Source organism: Condylostylus longicornis, unplaced genomic scaffold, assembly GCF_029603195.1.
Source record: "Condylostylus longicornis isolate FDR11 unplaced genomic scaffold, ASM2960319v2 ptg000055l, whole genome shotgun sequence".
NCBI classification, from domain to species: domain Eukaryota; kingdom Metazoa; phylum Arthropoda; class Insecta; order Diptera; family Dolichopodidae; genus Condylostylus; species Condylostylus longicornis.
The window spans coordinates 12,259,804-12,278,125 of record NW_026578024.1 but is presented as its reverse complement, the minus strand read 5'-3'; the positions used below and the strand labels follow the sequence as shown (position 1 = coordinate 12,278,125).

The 18,322-nt window shown below is 22.7% G+C and overlaps 1 protein-coding gene across 1 annotated transcript in view; it reads right to left on the bottom strand.

The window, feature by feature from the left end:
* Positions 1 to 394: 394 nt before the first annotated feature.
* The window catches only part of LOC129611945 (neurogenic protein mastermind-like), a 168,698-nt gene continuing 150,770 nt past the window's right edge, over positions 395 to 18,322 (bottom strand). The window contains exon 4 of the mRNA XM_055525372.1: positions 395 to 436. Coding sequence (XP_055381347.1) covers positions 410 to 436 — 27 coding nt within the window. The 3' untranslated portion in view covers positions 395 to 409. The remainder of the gene's footprint in view (positions 437 to 18,322) is intronic.

Genomic DNA, 18,322 nt, shown 5'->3' with positions numbered 1-18,322 from the left:
AGAGGGGGAGAGATTGGTAAAAATTTTGTTCTACGGAAATAAGTTTCTAATAAAGATCTATGTACATATAAAATTTCAGCTTTCTATCTTCAAGGGTGTAGAAGTTTTGTAAACAGACACACGGACAGACGGACGGACGGACGGACGGACGGACGGGCGGGCGGGCGGACGGACAGAGTGAAACTAATAAGCACTTTTTTCAAAAATTTTTTTGGAAAAGTGCTAAAAACTAAAACAAATTTATATGTACTTAAAATTTTCATATACACTTCATATTTTTAACGTGATAATCACTACTTTGGTCTCTTGCAACTTGTACAATACAAATGTTATCGAATAAAATTTAACTCATAATCACTTCTATAATGAAACTGAAGGTCTATATAAACCATCTCGAATATCATTAAAATTAAACCGTTCCGTCGTTATTCATTATCTAAAACAAAAAACCAAAAAAAAAAAGTTTTTATCGCTTTTTTACAAAACAAAAAAAAAAAATTAAAACAGCAAACTCTGGATCATTAGGTTTTGTGTACAAAATTATAAATTTTCATTTTTATTTTCATTATTATGCTTTTTTTTTTTTTCCAAAAATATACCTTTGAAGCATAATATTTTTTGTATTCTAATTAGGACTCTATGGAATTTTTTATTATAAAATACCATCATCAGTTTAAAAAATATTTTTTTGAATTTTCATAAAGTTTTTTCCCGATGTATGCGATTAGTATAGATCTATACTGTATACTTGCATTTATTATGATTTTATATTTTTGTGTATATGTATGTGTCAATATTTTATAATTTGTACATAATATGTACATATGAAAATATAAAAGAAAAACAAAAATATTATAGAGAAAAAGAAAAAAAATATGAGACAAGAAATTATGATTTTTTTGGTTGAAAAAGATGCAATATAATTGTATATAATTTAAAATTTATGATAGAAAGAGAATAAAATTTCAAAAAAACGAAAACAAACAACAATCAAAACAAAAAAATTTTTTAAACCGAAAGAAAAATGCAGTATAAAAAAGGATATTTCTTGTATAAAATGTTAAGAAGAAAACAAAACTCTTAAAATTTATAAGCCTTAAGGGGGTTTTCTGGGAAAAAAAAATTTTTTTTCTTTTGCAATTTTTTCATTTTTCTTTTTGTTTCTTATACTAACTACACTGAGTTTCCCTTGATATTCACATATGCGAGATAAAAATTTAAAATTACACATATAAATTTTATTGCATACATAACAAAACAAAAAAAAACACAAACATCCTTAATGTACAATAATTGTATACAAAAATTTTCATCACTTTAAATACATACATACATATAATGCCTACATTCATGTATGGATGAAATATACAAAAACAAAAAAAAAATACAAAGTATAAGTTTAAAAATATAAAGAAGAGAGAAAAGAGAAAATAAACTGTAGAAGAACATTGTAGTTAACAAAAAATAACTGTATATGAGATATGCTCCAAAAAAAAAGAAGAAAAATTAAGTTTCGTTTTAATTTCCGCATATCCTTATACAAGGCTATTTCAATAAATAACATAATAAAAGTTTTGTATTTTCGTTTTTCCAAAAAAAAAATTCGAAAAATAACAAAAATAAGAAAACTGAAAAACACTTTAATTACTTTATTTTCTTATGGAATTTTTTTTTCAGATTTTATATATGAAATGAATTTAATAATATAACATACATACACACATGTACACATATTCATTTAATTGTATATACATGTATTTAGAATATAATTCTTTTAAATATTTTGTACAATATAAGACAGCGATTGACAACATTTTGTTGAATTGACCATGTATTCACTTATAAGATAAATACAAATTTACGATATATCTATTGTATTTCGTTTACGTGTTCACTCTTATATTTCTGTCACAAAATTTTAATAATTATTCAAATAAATGCTTAAATAATTACTCAACAAATTGCTATTACAAATAATAATCGTCAATTCTGTGTAGACTATTTTCTCTATACATAATATTAAAGATAGATTTACGATATTTCAATCGAATTATGATTTACGAGTTATAAGTTTATAATAGGAAAATTTTGTAGTTTGTAATATCAGTGAAATTATAAAAAAAATTAAAAGTAGTTTAGCCACAATTTAATCAATGAGATTTTGTTAATGAAAACTAGTTTTACTTTATTTTTACTAGTAAAATTGATTTTTAATATTTTATTTACAATTTAATCAATAAATGGAATTAGATACTTTTACTTAATAGATAATTAGAGAATTTTCGATTTGTGAATAGTCTCTGAAGAACCTAATTTCTTCGTATTCAACAATATTATAAAATAATAACATGATTCCGTTTTTGCATGTTATTTTATCTAGTAAAGAATTATCACTTACGAAATTGCTATTCAAATTCAAGAAAACCCACAGAATTCCACAAATATTTATTTTAACAACCTCTGACATAATACACAATATACATACAATAAACTCGCATATATATATTATAATATTATTTTTTAATTTAGTATTGTAAATCAGAATCACAACTGATTCCTCGACAATTTAATATTAAGAAATTTTTATTTCATATATATGAAAAAGACAAATATATGGGATAACTGATACAAACATATTATGTTAGGGTATATATATGCATACATTTTATATAGATTTCTATATATGTATTTAAAATTTATATTTGAAAATAACATGAAAATTTAGAAAGTTTTTCGCGTAAAATTTGTAATTTCAAGTTTGTCTTTTACTTATTTTTATTTTTTTTTTTTTTTTGTTTACACGATTCAGTAAAATTATAAGGATTCAACTTTTGAAAATACTTTTGGTAATAATATAATCGTAAAATATATTGAAAGTAAGTATATGAACATATATGTGTGTGTATGTATATATACTTTATTATTTATGTCATGTGGTGTTTATGCAGTATTATCGTAAATGTTCACAATTATACTGTAATAATAAAGATCTATTCGGACGATTTTATTTGAAATTTTCTGCACTTGTATACTAAAAAACTAATTTGGAAAAATGTTTTTTTTTTATTTCCTCGTGAATGCTTGTTCCAAGAAAGAAGTTCAAGTATTTGTAATTTATGAATTATTTTGTAATTGAAGAAAACAATTATTTTTAAAATTTCAAAAGCAATTTTCAATATTATACACACAATTATTTTCTCATAGCTTTTATTTACGGACTTTAATTGTTTTATTATTACAAGAGCGTTGTATGATTAATTATTTGTAAATTTAACATTCATTCTATATAATCTCTTATAATTGAAAATAAATTAAAATTTTACAAAATTTTTCAAAAAATTTACTCAAAAATTGCATAAATTTGCAAATTATTCTGATAATTTATCCATTTTACGTTATTCAATTTTTTTTGAAAATGTTAATTCTTAAAGAGCCACCGATATTAGTAATATTAATTTTAAAGTTATATTTGTAAAATATTAATAAATATCATTTTGAACTACAATTTTTTTATTCATTTGGTTTTGTAATTTGAACCAAGTAAACATAGTGTAAAAAATCATAACTATCAACTCCCATAAATAATTTTATAAAGCAATATTGAGTCCAAAGTAATATGGCTTAATTTCTAGCAATTATTAGTAGTTGCTAGATTAAAACTATTTCAGAACCACTGATTTTTCTTAAAATATTGAAAAACTTATTATAATTGGAACTCGCATTTTGTTTATTATATATAATTGGAACTATTGCATTTTGTTTATGCACAATTTCTTGAAAATTAAATAAAATAACAAAAACAAGACACAAACATTTTAAAATTAAATTAAAATTAATTATGTAAAATTTTATTTTATTTTTTTAATTAAATGCACATTAGATTTCAAAAATAATATGCAATGCAAATAATTGAATTTCAAAAAAACAAAAATAAATATTAACAATATTAAATTAATCAATCATAAAACTTTATATAAAATTTTCTTAATTAAAATATTTTATTATTTTTTGATCTCAAAGGATTTTTTAATTCAAAATTTGTCAATATTATTATAGAGAAATGAAATCAACCGAGAATTTAAAAATAATAAATAATTATTTATTAAATAAAAGCTCAATAAAACAAATAAAAACCTAAAAACAAAAATCTTTTCAATTATTTTATAAAATCCTTAGTGATTTTCTAAAAAAAAAAATTTCATCTCTTAACGAAAATCCTCTCTCTCTAGAAAATTGAATGCATTTTAATCATTTTTATAATATCAAACCATTAAAAATTCTTAAAAATTCCCTATAAAACAAAACCAAAAAAAAAAACAAAAAACAAAAATATGATAACGACAGTAACCAGGATTATGACAACCACGCTATCTTAATCATAATTAAAAAAATTTAGGTTAATGATGCAAATTAATATCAGTTAGAATTTAATTTCTCATTCTTTCGATCCTTTTTTGCTCCTTCACTCTTAATATTACACAAAACAAAAATTTTTTTTATTTTTTTTTTTTTTAAGTTTAAAGAAAAATCAATTTTGTTTCATTTGATTTTTTTTTTTCATTTTTTTTGTTTATTATTCTCCTTTTTTTCTTCTTCTGACATAATATCTAATCATTAATCAAAGTCACAAAAGAATCAAGTAACTAGAAGCCAATAAAACAACAAAAATAATATTAAAGCGTATTTTATATAATATACTTGAATTGAAGTATCATGAGTTTATTTTTTTGTGTATACCAAACGAGAACCAAAGAAAATCATCGATAATTATAAGAGAATTTCCCATTAAACCGCCATCATAATGCTCACTCCCTCTCTCATATTTTTTTTGTTGTTTTCGTGGTAAGAAGAGAAACACCCCAAAATAAAAGTCTATGTTTTTGAAAAATTATGAGTGTTTATTATGTACGGTTATGAATTGTGTGTGTGTGTATTATTACTAAATATATGTACAGAAATATTTCATATAATTAATTTAAAATTAATCATTTTTTTTTATCTCTTTAATTATAAAGAATTTCCGATTTTTATTATAAATTTTTTGTCCTCTTTAAATTTCAATTTTTTTTTTTCATTTATTTTTCAATTCTCCCCCTTTTCCTTTTTTTTTTAACTTGAAATTTAATTTCCTTTTGCATTTATTAAAAATAACTTGTATAACATTTTTTTTTTTTTCATTAAAACAAATTTGTTACATTATTTCAAAAAAAAACAAAAAAGAAAAAATTGTAAAAAAATGTGATAAAGATCAAATCAAATGAAAAAAAAAATTATCAATAATTTTGTGAAAATTTTTATTTTAAAAATATTAAAGGATAAAAAAATATTTTTTTTGTGAAACATGTCTTTTTCGTTGCCATTTTTAAGAGAAATACAACACGGTAAACTAGCCTCTGGGTAATTGAAATAAGTGTTTGGATGAAACGCTTTTTGGTATTTAGCGTTTACTGTAATATTGGAGTAAAAACGTATCTAAATAATGTTAATGAAGCCAGTTACCGGAATAATTATGAGTAATAACACCTGAAATTGGCAAAACTTCTATAGTGAGTGGAAAAAATAATACAAATACTTGAAAAATCAAAACTAGTCTTTATACAGTTTGGTAGGAATTGCTGATAAATTGCTGAGAGCGAAAGCAAACTGAACCCTGATTTGGTTTTACTTATGCAATGTTTAATTTTAGTGATGTATGGGAAAGTGTCTTAACGTTTCATTGCAAATAAATATTTTAAGAATTACCAAAATTTAAAATGTTTATAAACTCTTTAATTTACAAGAGTAAATAGCTAAATTATCGGATAGCTGTTTATGTTGCTATTATTAATCCGATCATCTTGAAATTTCAGGAAGATTTTTAAAAATATCCCGCCATGATGTCTAAAAAACGGAATGAACAGTGTGGGCCAAGACCAATATGTCAGACCAATTTGCATTATCAATATGAATGACCAACTTGCATGTACAAGATGCATAAAAAATTGCATGACCAAATTCGAGATCAGCTTGCATGATCGGTTTAAGTAATCAAGAGAAATAATCAACATGCATGACCAACGTGCATGACAAACTTGCATGACCAACTTGCATGATCAACAGGCATGATCAACAAATATGACCAATTTGTATGACTAGTTTGTATAATCAACTTGCATAACTTATGAAATGTAATCACTAACTCAAATACAAACATTAAATTATGCAATTATTTGTTTTCAAACAAAGATTTATGTATACTTCACTATAAATGCAAGGGTATTTCTCAATCCTCAAGGAAATAAATAAACCGCTTATGATATATGTACATAAAGTAATTGAAAAACTGGTTTCCTTTTCTGAGTAAATGACTTTAGTCTGTCTATAGTAAATGTCTGCACTTATAGCAGAATAGTTAGACTTTATAAAAAATTTACCTACAATTTATTAATCATTGTCTTGAAATCTATAATACAAAAAAATTGTGGGATAAAATTTAATATCTAATTATGAATTTGAATTTGTTTTATATTTTTGTTTTAAAATATTATTACAACAATATTCCATTAAAATAAACTATATATACAAACAAAATACTCGTATTATATACCGAATTCAATTATGTCCTCGACACAAATTTAAAATTTAAAATCTGTTTAAATAAAATTTATCACTTCCATATAAATATGCACGGAAATTTTATCAAAAATACAATATAGATTTGTAAATATTTATTTTAATTAAAACGAGAATCTTTTAAAATCTTAAATAAATAATCAAAATTTAATTTTCTTCGTACATTAAACACATCTTACATACATATGTGCTTTCAAATATTTCTAGGTAAATCCTAATCAATAATAATATTATATAGAAAATTACATATATAAAGTGACATCACATACAATACTTCAAAATAATATGTATAACACAAACAAGTTTCTCTGTTGAATATTCTAAACGTATTAAAATAATTGCAAAACTATTAGAATATTTGGTATACAATTTATTATTGCCATAATTTTAATTACATAATATTTTGAATAAATTTCCAAAGCAAAAATTAATTTAATTTTATAAGTTTAAGTTTACTAAGTTCTATAATTCAATTATTATAATTACATTTATAGAATAATATTAATGTGGTAGCTTTTATAAGAAAATTTTTTCAACTATTTTAATAAACTTCTTATAATATTCTTCATTTATTTCGCATAAACTTTATTGAATGCAAATCAAGCGTAATGCAAAAAAAGAGGAAATTTTACTCAAAAAAAACATTCTAACAATAGAATTGTGATTTTACTCCAGGATTTTTAATATATGTATATACTGGAGAGAAGTTTACAACATAAAAAGAGGACGAAAGAAAAAATTTAATGTAACAAAAGAAAATTTTTATTTTTTTGCTTTTTCTTTGTCCTTTTTACCGTTTAATTAAAAGATCAAATAGAAAAGAAAGGAAATTTTTGTTTTCTCTTCCATTTTTTTTGTTCTTATTCACCATCTTAATTTAAAAAATTCCAAATCCTTTTCTTATTTTCTTATTATTTTCCTATTTTTTTCATTTTTGGAATTTTTTTTTAAATAAAATATTTAACAAAAAAAAATATATAAGAGAAATCATAAAATATTTTAATTTTATGATCAAAAATTTTCCACCAAAATGAAATGAAGAAAATAAAGAAATTCTTTTTCCATCTTTTTTTAAACAAAAAAAAAAATTCTTAATTTTATTTTTCCTCTCAGTTTTTCTTCCCATTAATCCTGTTCTTATTGTTGCGTTGTTTTTTTTGTTATTCTCACTCACTAAATCTTATTCTTGTTCTACAAAAAGTATGTGCTAAGAAGGAAAAAAAAATTATAACTAAAAAGTTAATTTTATTATCTCGAATATAAAATATCCTTAATCCATAAATCTCATTATAAAAAAAAAAAAGAAAGAGAAAAATTGAAGAGGAAAATAAAATCCCTAAATTTTCGGCGCACCCCTTTTCCCTTACAAAATTTATTTTTGCATTTTTTGTTTTGTTTGTTTGTTAGTGTATGGCGGCCTGTCTCTTAATTTATTTCCAAAATTTACATATACCATTTTTTAGGAATATCGAAATGAAAATGTTCTCAACAACGTAATGTTATAAAAATATGAGAGTGTATGAGGGTATAAGACATTTTATATATTTAATATAATTGAAATGAATGTCCCGCAATACCGGATTATATATACATAATACTTATAATTGCATCATATTACAACACCATGTTATCTGCAATATCAAAAATTATATCCAAAAAAAAAGAATCCAAAATAAATGTATGTTTCAATTTTTTAAATTCCCGAAAGAATTGTATATACTGAGCATATACATGTGCATATTATTTTGCCATATAACAAAACTACATACAATATATTCACATATTAATATATTTGAATATACAACATGTATATTTGAATGTATTTTTCAATATAATATAGAATAAATTAATTTAATAACACGCTTATAATGTAAGAGTTTCACTTATATTATATTATATATGAAAAATTCTATAAGTTGTCAAACTTATTATTAATTTGGTCTATACGCCATTTATTTGATTTCAAGAAAAACAACTTTAAAAACAAAACAATTGCACTAGAGTGTAATGAACTCGTAAACATAAATAAAATCTCGATACTGAGTTTTCTTAGGAATCACAAGTGATAATGAAAAACTGATAACAGATTCTAAAAGAGCTCATTTTATTAGATTCACATTTACTCTTAACTCAAAAAATGCAAAAATAGCGTATGAACCAAATTAGTCTTTAGGTAATAAAGTATATATAATATACAAGTACAGTTATGTGTACGAAATTGAAATATAATATTAGAGATTTCTTTAATATCCCTTAAGTAAATCCAAATATTTAATGATTCTTATGTATTAGAGATGTATACAAACATACTTACATATAAGAGATGCATATTATAGCACATTCTATATTATATAGAAATTGGAAAACGAAAAAAAAATTGAAAGAAAATCTTTTAATAAACTGCAAAGAAAAGATAAGAAAAGAAGAGGGCAAATCCAAAGAATATGAAAAAAAACATGAGAATAAACGAAAAAAAAAAAGGAAAAATTAAAGAGTTGAATTTTTTCTTTTCTGTTTGTTCGTTTTTCTTTTTGCATTCTTATTTAAAATACATAAGTTTTATTGATTGAAAATAATGAAAAATGAAGTTTCTCATGACTAGAAATTGAGAAATGAATTTAAACCATATTGGGTCAAGTAATATGCAATAAACACGCATAATGCATTAATAGCAATAAACATAGCATAATATAGCATAATAGCATAATATGCAATAATGCGTTTAACGGGGCTAAGAGCTTGGATTAGTATATAGCAAATATTAATAATTTGCTGAGCGTTCAGAAAATGCCTGCTATGAAATATTCTGCTTTCCGGATATTGCTTTAATTCGCTATCCAAATATATTGAAATTTTTTTACAATAATGAATGAAAAATTCAAAATTCTATCTAAAACTTAAAAACCTTATTAAGATGTTTTTATGTTTAAAGGATTATTCAATCGACCAAGCGATTTTTGAATTTATTATTAGGTAAACAAAGCTCCACAAATAATTTCTCTGTCAATGATTTTTCTTAAGAATATTTGTGAATTTCACGAAAAATGCCCTTCATAATTCTTATTCCCAAAAATTTTTAACTAACAATTCATTCAAGTAATACGGGAGTAAAAATGGAACACTTATAAAAAACTAAACGAAATAAATACTTCAACGGGAAGAAAGTCTAGTACATATTTAAAGATTTCAACATACTACTTTCCCTTATACATATGGGTATACTAAATTTTCGTATTTTATTATCCAAATTTTAATACGTTATGGACGGAACTCAATCGAAAACACTACCAATTTGATTAATTGTGTAATTACTACTTTTTTCTAACCAATATTGTCCAATTGTAGGGTGCATAGAGTAAGTTAGACTGTAGCCAATAAAAATTAATCCAATTTTTTTTTTTAATTTTTATTATTACAAAACTTTGTTTTCTTTGAAAAATAAAAATTTTAAAAATTTTTAATACATATTTGCTTTTCTTGTATCCAACGCGATCGCAAATAAAAGAAAATAAAAATCAAAAGTTTTTCATTTTTCATCACAAATTTCTATTTTATTTTTTTGCTCTTTATATTTCCTAGCTATGGGGTAACTTTTATTCTTTACAATTTTAAAACATGTAAATCTGAATATAAATTTACGATATAAGAAAAAAAATTTAAGTTTCCTATTATTTATGGTATATTCAAGACATGGTGTTGAGTTTAAAATGAGCATCACATGAAAATTATTAATGCGAACATTCATTTGTACGAACATTGGCTAGGAAATCATTTCAAAATGAATAGATTATACTTTATCATACAACTATTAACAATTAGGACAATTAGGTATTTAGCTCACAACTGGAATTATTTAAAAGTATATTGGAATTTGAATTCAAAGCGTATTTGAAAATTCGGTGTCGCAAATCTATATTAGTAGAAAATGAAATAAAAAATATCAATGATTATTTTTAAATTTATTTGCTTAGATGATAAAATTAAGTAAACAGCAACCAGCGCCGGATCCTGCTTATGTGCAATGTAAGCATATGCAATGAGCGCCGGAGATAGCTACGTAGGTCAGAATTCAATTCAATTTAAACCAAATCACATACAACGACTAAATCAAAAAAATCAATGGATTTCGGGATAACTTGTCTTCATTCATAAAACATCTATAGCATTATATATAGCGCATAGAATTCCTATACTTATTTATCTCTATATTATATATAACAAAATACATCCTATTTTCCTCTTGGATCTTAGATAAGTAGTTTATTGGGTCATCATTGGAATACAATTTTATTGTAATTCAAAAGTTTTGTATATATAAATTTTAAAATAAAATCATATAATAATAAAAATGGAAAGTAGATGAAAATTTTTTTTTATTTTCTTTTTCTTTTTTGAAAAATTTTTAAGTGGAAAAGTTTCTGTCCTCTGTCTATAGATATAAAACATTCAAATACAAGTTTATATAAGCTTACATACATATACATTTTTATTTGTTGTTATTTTTTTTTTAAATCGTTTTTTATTCAATTAAAAAATAATATCAGATAACAATAATTTATCATTATTATATAGGAAAAATAATAAAAAGAAATTCACAACAAAAAAAAAAAAAATAATTTTGTATATACTGCACTACTAATGGCTTTTTATATGTTTTGCACCATTAAGAAAATAAAAGGACATCAAGGAAACTTACAAATAATAATAATGAAAAGAAAACAAACGAAAAAAGTAGAAGAAATAGAACAGAACCCAATATTCAGTACTCTCATTTTTTATTATAATTTTACTTTTATCTTATATTTTTGTAATATTATTCTATTACAAATATTTTAAATACTATTTTATAAAATTGTTAAAAATTTTATTTCCTATGTATAACAATAACGGGATATCAGAAAATTTCAAATTCAAAAACTTTTATTTTTTAATATTTGTGAATAAAAACTTAAATTAAATTTTTTAAACTTTTTATTTGTCTGATTTCGAAAACTAAAAAAAAATAAAAAAAATTTCTCTTAAATCTGTTCTTTGATCCAAGAAGAGATTTGAGTAAATCAATAATATTGTTTCTGTTATACAAAAAGAATAATGAATCTGGAGAAAAAAATTGCAATGAAAATATTTTAAAACTTATAGTTTGAATTTTTTAATCTAGTGTATTGATAAGGGAATAATAATGATAAATGAGAAATTTCAATCAATGAGAGTAAAAAACAATAAAAATTTCATCCTTAAAATATGCAAAAAAAAAAAGAATAAACAATTTTCGCTTTTAAGTAATTTTTATACGAAAGAGATTTAAAAATAAATGAAATTATAAGAGTTAAAAAATATTTCTCATGAAATTCAGAACAAGTAAAACTCTTAAACTTTCTTGTAATAATTTAAACTTTTGTCTCTTTTTAAACGAAAATGTTACATTTCTCGCATTTATTTTGCATGCTAGTTGCATAAATCATAAAAAGCATGCAATATAATATTTAATTCATTAATTTTAATTAAAGCTATTCTTTTACTTATTGTACAGAAGTAAAAATTACTTCCTTCTATATATGAATCAAAAAAAAATCAAGACATTGACTTTCATTTTGAAATTTAATTATTAATTAATTAAACAATACAATATTAATGTCACCTATGGTAATCTAGTGTATTCATTTATGTACTCTTCTCAATTATTCGTTTATTTAGTTGGGTGTAAATGGAAATGTCATATACTCTTAAGAGGAGCATTATAACAACATCTTTCAAAATGCAAATGTACAAAATTTAAAATCAAAATTCCAGAACAATTTTAATATTATAAAATATCAAGTATAATAATTTTTGTATTTTCTAATTAATTATTAATTATAATTGAATTGCCTATGTCTTTTTCTTTATATTTTCAATATTCTTCAATATTATTACAACTAGTATAACAGCATTAATTTAAGCACTATAATATTACATCATAATCATATAATTCAAATTATTAAATTATGCATTAATGCATAAGTATAATTATAATTTATAATATAAAAATATTAAATTGCTCATACCCATTAGACTGTGTCATTTCTGTATATCATCCACTTACATATTTAAATTCTTAAAAATCTCTTAAATTTCAAAAAAAAAGTGTTAACATAAAATTGAATTTGCAAAAATATGTAGAATAATTTATTTAATAAATTAATTATTAACAATGTTATGAAGGTGAAAAAAAAAATTTTTTTTTTATATTGCATACTTAATAGGGAAAAATATGAATGAGAAAATGTTGAAAATTCACATTGAAAATAATTCAACAAAATTTTTTCAAATTTTATGCAAAATTTTGTATAACAATTTCAAGTCTATGTACTTAAAAAATTTTGAAGAAAAATATTTTTTTTTTTCAAAAAATTCACAAGTATAGAATTGCATTTTTCAATTTCTATACTACACTGTTGATAAGTCATTCAAAATTATGATGTCCATGTACGTTATGTATATATATAATATATACATAGATGGAATTTGAAATGGGATTGCAAATTTCAGATTTTCGTTTATATTAATGTTGCAAAAAAACGTAAAAAAAATTAATCTGAATCAAGGCCATTTTATACAAGAACATCCTCAGTAGATATTCAACTTAGCAAAATTGTTTAATATGCAGGTACATAAAATTCTTTCAACATTATTATTTCATTCAAAGAAGAGGAAAAACTAAAAACTACATTAGTTTTTATGTTTAGAATTTTTATCCTATACACATAATATGTGATTTAAAATTAATTTATTTTCAAACATAATATATATACATATATGTATAATATTATAATATATCTAGGTCAAGACTCATAGACGAAAGTCTCGACTGCGTCTACAAATTGCATATACCACAACAACAAACAAAATGAAAAAATTATGGAATTAGAAAAAAAATCACTTTTAGTTGAAGCCCATATTAAGTATATGAAAAATTTTACACATATATACCTATTCATATGTATGAAAGTGTTGTATAAAATATATATATATATAAAGTCTTTAATAAATCTGAAATTCTTCCAATATAATAACAAAATTTTTTAAAAAAAAAAGGTAACATCTTATAGACATTTAAATAAAGTGCTCTTATATAATATACATACATACTTTAATTTAACTCAGGTAAAAATTGTTAATATATATATATGTATATATATATAAATATTTCAAGTTTCAAAATAATTTCAAGTACTAAAAATCCACACTCTAATAAACATATAATGATCAGTAAAATCCTTTTGGAAAATTTTTATATTTTCTTCTATATATAAGAAAATAAGTGTGCTCTCCATTAAATATTTTCATTAAAATTATTTTATATATATAAATATATTAAATATAAAGAGTGCAAGGCAAGCATTTATATATTTATGTATAGAAAGTTTTTAAAAAAAAAAAAGATTTTTGTATATGCAATTAGGCAATACATTGTAATGTAATAAATGTTGTTTTGATTTTTAGAATTTAGACGTAATGGGCATAAAAAAATACATAAGTTATAAAATTTCACTGTTCCGCATATCTGGATCTGATTTGCTAATATTGATTTTTAATAAACCGATAGAGGAGGCAATTATAACTAAGGTATGCATAATATCAAAACATGTTTTAAAATTTTATAAAAAAAAACATTATGTCAACTACATAGCAAGTACATAGTTAGCAAGTATCAGTAATTGCTTAATAAGTATACTAGTCAAAAATATTAAAACAAAATTATCAAGAATTTAAATCAACTGCAAAAAATAAAGAAATTCCGAAATTAATGGAATATTAAATCCTTAGGTATATATATATATATATATATATATATATCCATATATATATATATCCAATTTCTATAACCTTAAACTTAACTAATAAATTTCAAATAAGGCGTGATATTTCTCTCCAATTTTTAATTATAGAAAATAGAGAATTCTCTTATTAAAAAAGAATTCTTTTTTTTTCTCTGCTACAAATTACAATGTCATTGCTAATTTACCGAAATATAAGCTTTTTCCTGCTAAAAATATTGTATACACTAACAAGATAGCGTGAGGGATCTGCTAATGTTGAGAAGGAGGGATATTCCTATTGCGATTGACATTTTGATAAGACAATGTTTATTGAGAAAGATGGCTAAAAGGCTGAATATTTCCTCATCTGATATTTTCCGGGGATACCATGATATCGGGATGGTGATGGATGTGCGTCATGTGTTTTGTGAGTGCTGTGCCCTGCTCCTGCGCAGCAGGAGACGCTTTTTGGGAGGATAGTTTTTTGACTGATTAAAGACGTCATTGAGTGATCTGCTAAACTTTTTCAAAGAAACTTCAATGGATTTAGAGGAATAGAGGTGTTGCGGACGGATGCCGATATGCTGGCCTACAGCTGGGTGGCAGCACTTGAGGTGCCACCACCGTTCTCTAACTAACTAACTAACAAGACGGTAGCTCATTCTATTTTTAAATTAATAATCAAATTGATAATAATGGAAAAATTTTTTTGTAACAATTGTACTATTCTTATATTTAGTAATTATTTTCTGTAAAAAAATATTTATTATAGTATGGAACAAGATGACATTTAACTTTCGCTCTTCAAAAATAAATTTCTTGTGAAAAACTACTCTCTTCAAAACTAATTCAAAATTCAAAAATCTCAAATAATAATAAAGTTTTTTATGCTCCTTATATACAATATAAAATGCGTTGTTGCGTGTAAACAACTAAAATTGATTTTTATCATATTTTCTCTCTCACATTCCCTCTTTGACTTCGTTTGTTATTTAAAAAATATTTATTAAAAGAAAGAAAATAAAAAAAAACTTGTAAATTTTTTTTTCTTCTCTTTACAAAACTAAAAAAAAATATTTTTTTTATTTCATACTTAAATTCATTTACTGTAAAAATATGAAAAATTGATTTTGAACAGTTGATTAAAAAACTTTGAATATGGTAAAAAAAAAAATATAAACTTTACATACAAAATTGCAAACAAAATTGAATTGCTTCTCCTTAAAAAAAAAAAATAAAATGAAAACTGCATATTAAAATATTTGAATTTCGAATAATGCAAGAAATTTTTTCTTTCATTCTTTAATTTCTAACATAATATCGTCTTATTTTTTCACTTAAATCTTTTATAAGAAAATATACAAAAAAAATATAAATAAAGTTGGGTCAAACCAATGGTTTGTATTGTAGCACTTTTTCCCTCAACAAGTGAAAATTCTGCTGTTAAATGCAGTCTATGTATACCTATCACACTATTAACATTATTTTCATTCATATACAAAACTATTTCTAGGATTGCATATATTTAGGATGACGCAAACATGCAGTCTTTGAAATAAATCAAAAATTAATATAAAGTGGGGTTAACATAATGCTTGATTGTAAGGGTTAATATTGTGAGTTAAGAAAAATAATTATATTTTTTAATGTTATGGAATTTACCGTTAGTTTTTGCGCTTATAGAAATTTTAAAAATCTTGCGGTTTCGGAAATATAAGGTGTCAAATATTCACATTTTACGAATTTCAACAGACGATAACTTGAGAGCGGATAGAGATGGAAAAAAATTTTCTTCTAACGAAATGAACTATTTATTAGAGTCTAAAAGCTGCTACAATTTCAGGCTCCTACAACCGGTCGTCTAGAAGAAAAATGATACCAAAAATTTGGAAAAAATTTAGATAACGGTACATTTGAACGGCCATTTTGTTTTCTTTTTTAAAATTTACCTTTAGTATGCTGCGTTCGTAAAATTTTAAAAATGCTTATGGTTTCACTGCAATAAGTAGTTAAAAAATGGCATTTTCACAGTTTTAGGAGGGTTTAACTTGTAGAGAGTGGGGGGAGATGAGTAAAAATTTTCTTCTACGAAAATAAGTTTCTAGTAAAGATCTATGTACACGTTAAATTTTAGCCTTGTGTCTTCAAGGGTGTAGAATTTTTGTAAACAGACGCACGGACAGACGGACAGAGTGAAACTAATAAGCACTCTTTTTCAAAAATTTTTTGGAAAAGTGCTAAAGAAGACATAAAAGTACAAACAAAAAAAAATTTTTTTTTTTCAAAATTATCCTTTAGATTGAAATAACTTACATTATTATTTTTATTTTGGAGCCACATGTACGGTATGTTTTTACGTTACTTGAATTTTTTCTTGAATTTATTTTTTTTAATAATATATTCGAAAAATATAGTGAAAGATTTATTAAAATCTTCGTCTCTCTTTCTCTCCCTCTCGCTCTCTCTCTCTCTTCCTATCTATTACTCCTTCTCATACATTACTTATATAATTTTTTTTTGTGTAATAAACTCGTATAATATAACAGGGATTTATTGAATTTCAATCTAAAAAAAAAAAATTTTTTTTTATTCAATATTTGAGAAAAAAAAAATCATGTCTTTTTTTTTCTATAAAGATGTCACAGAAATATGTGATATCTTTTTCTTTTATACATAATTCTATATACACATACATATACATACACTATTATTATAGTCTACTTATTGATTATAATACGTTGATGATATTGATGATATTTGAAGAAAAAATAAAATAACGTTACAAAAAAGAAAAAAAAAGAGAAAACCTCTTGAACTTTTCAGTTCACTACATTTAAAATCAAGAAAATTATATTCGATCTATTAACTTTACTATTTTATGTATGTATAAAAGTTCTTATAATATGTATTTTTTGCGTGAAGAAGTTAAAAATGAGTGTATACTCTTACTAACATACAATAATATTTTTCTTCTTCTTCATCACCCAACTTAATTTCATATTATTTTGAATTCATTTCAACTCATTTTATAATATCCCGTATATACACAGATAGTTTTTAAGAAACAGAATTATTTTATGATCAAATTATTGATAATAAAAAAAAAAATAAATTCTAATGGAAATTTGAAATGGTATAGAAAATGAAAACTAAATGGAGGTCAAGAAAAAGTAATGTACACGCATACAAATTAATATTATGTTAGTATGGACGGTTATAGTATTTTTGATATTGATTTTTTTTTTTTTTTGAAAAGATGTCAGTAATGTATAAATTGTTTAAGTATATACGCAATTTAAACTTTAACATTATTATAAATAATTAATTTAGAATAAAAAGAAAATTTTTTTTTTTTCATAAATAATTTATGGGGTTGCAATTGAATTATAAATTTTTGGTTTCATTCATGTTTTAAGAATGAATGGGGTTAAATTAAATATTTAGAATTATGGGAATTCTGTGAGGTATAATTATATTTCTTTGATTATACCCTGAATATATTTGTATATGAAGGAAGAAAACTCTAATTAATATAATAATTTAGAAAAACTTTCAAAAGAATCTGTTAAGTTTTTCATATCATAACCGATTTCAAATATTCGATTATATATCAAAAGCAATATACTCGTACAATTATAAATAAATAAATAAATAATTTTTATTTATTTATTTTTTATTTGTTCAATTTAATTCACATATGAGCTGGGAAGCTCGTACAGTGTTTAGTTACAATTCATTCTTTGTGTTCATTTTTAAATTCTTAATTCTAAGTTCTAAGTTCAGTGCAACAAAAATAATTCAAAAATATTACAATCTATAATTCTAGAACTAGGTAGATAATAATTATCAATTGTAAATTACGTAAATTTATATATACTCTAATTTATTTTACTGCTCTTCACATATTTTTC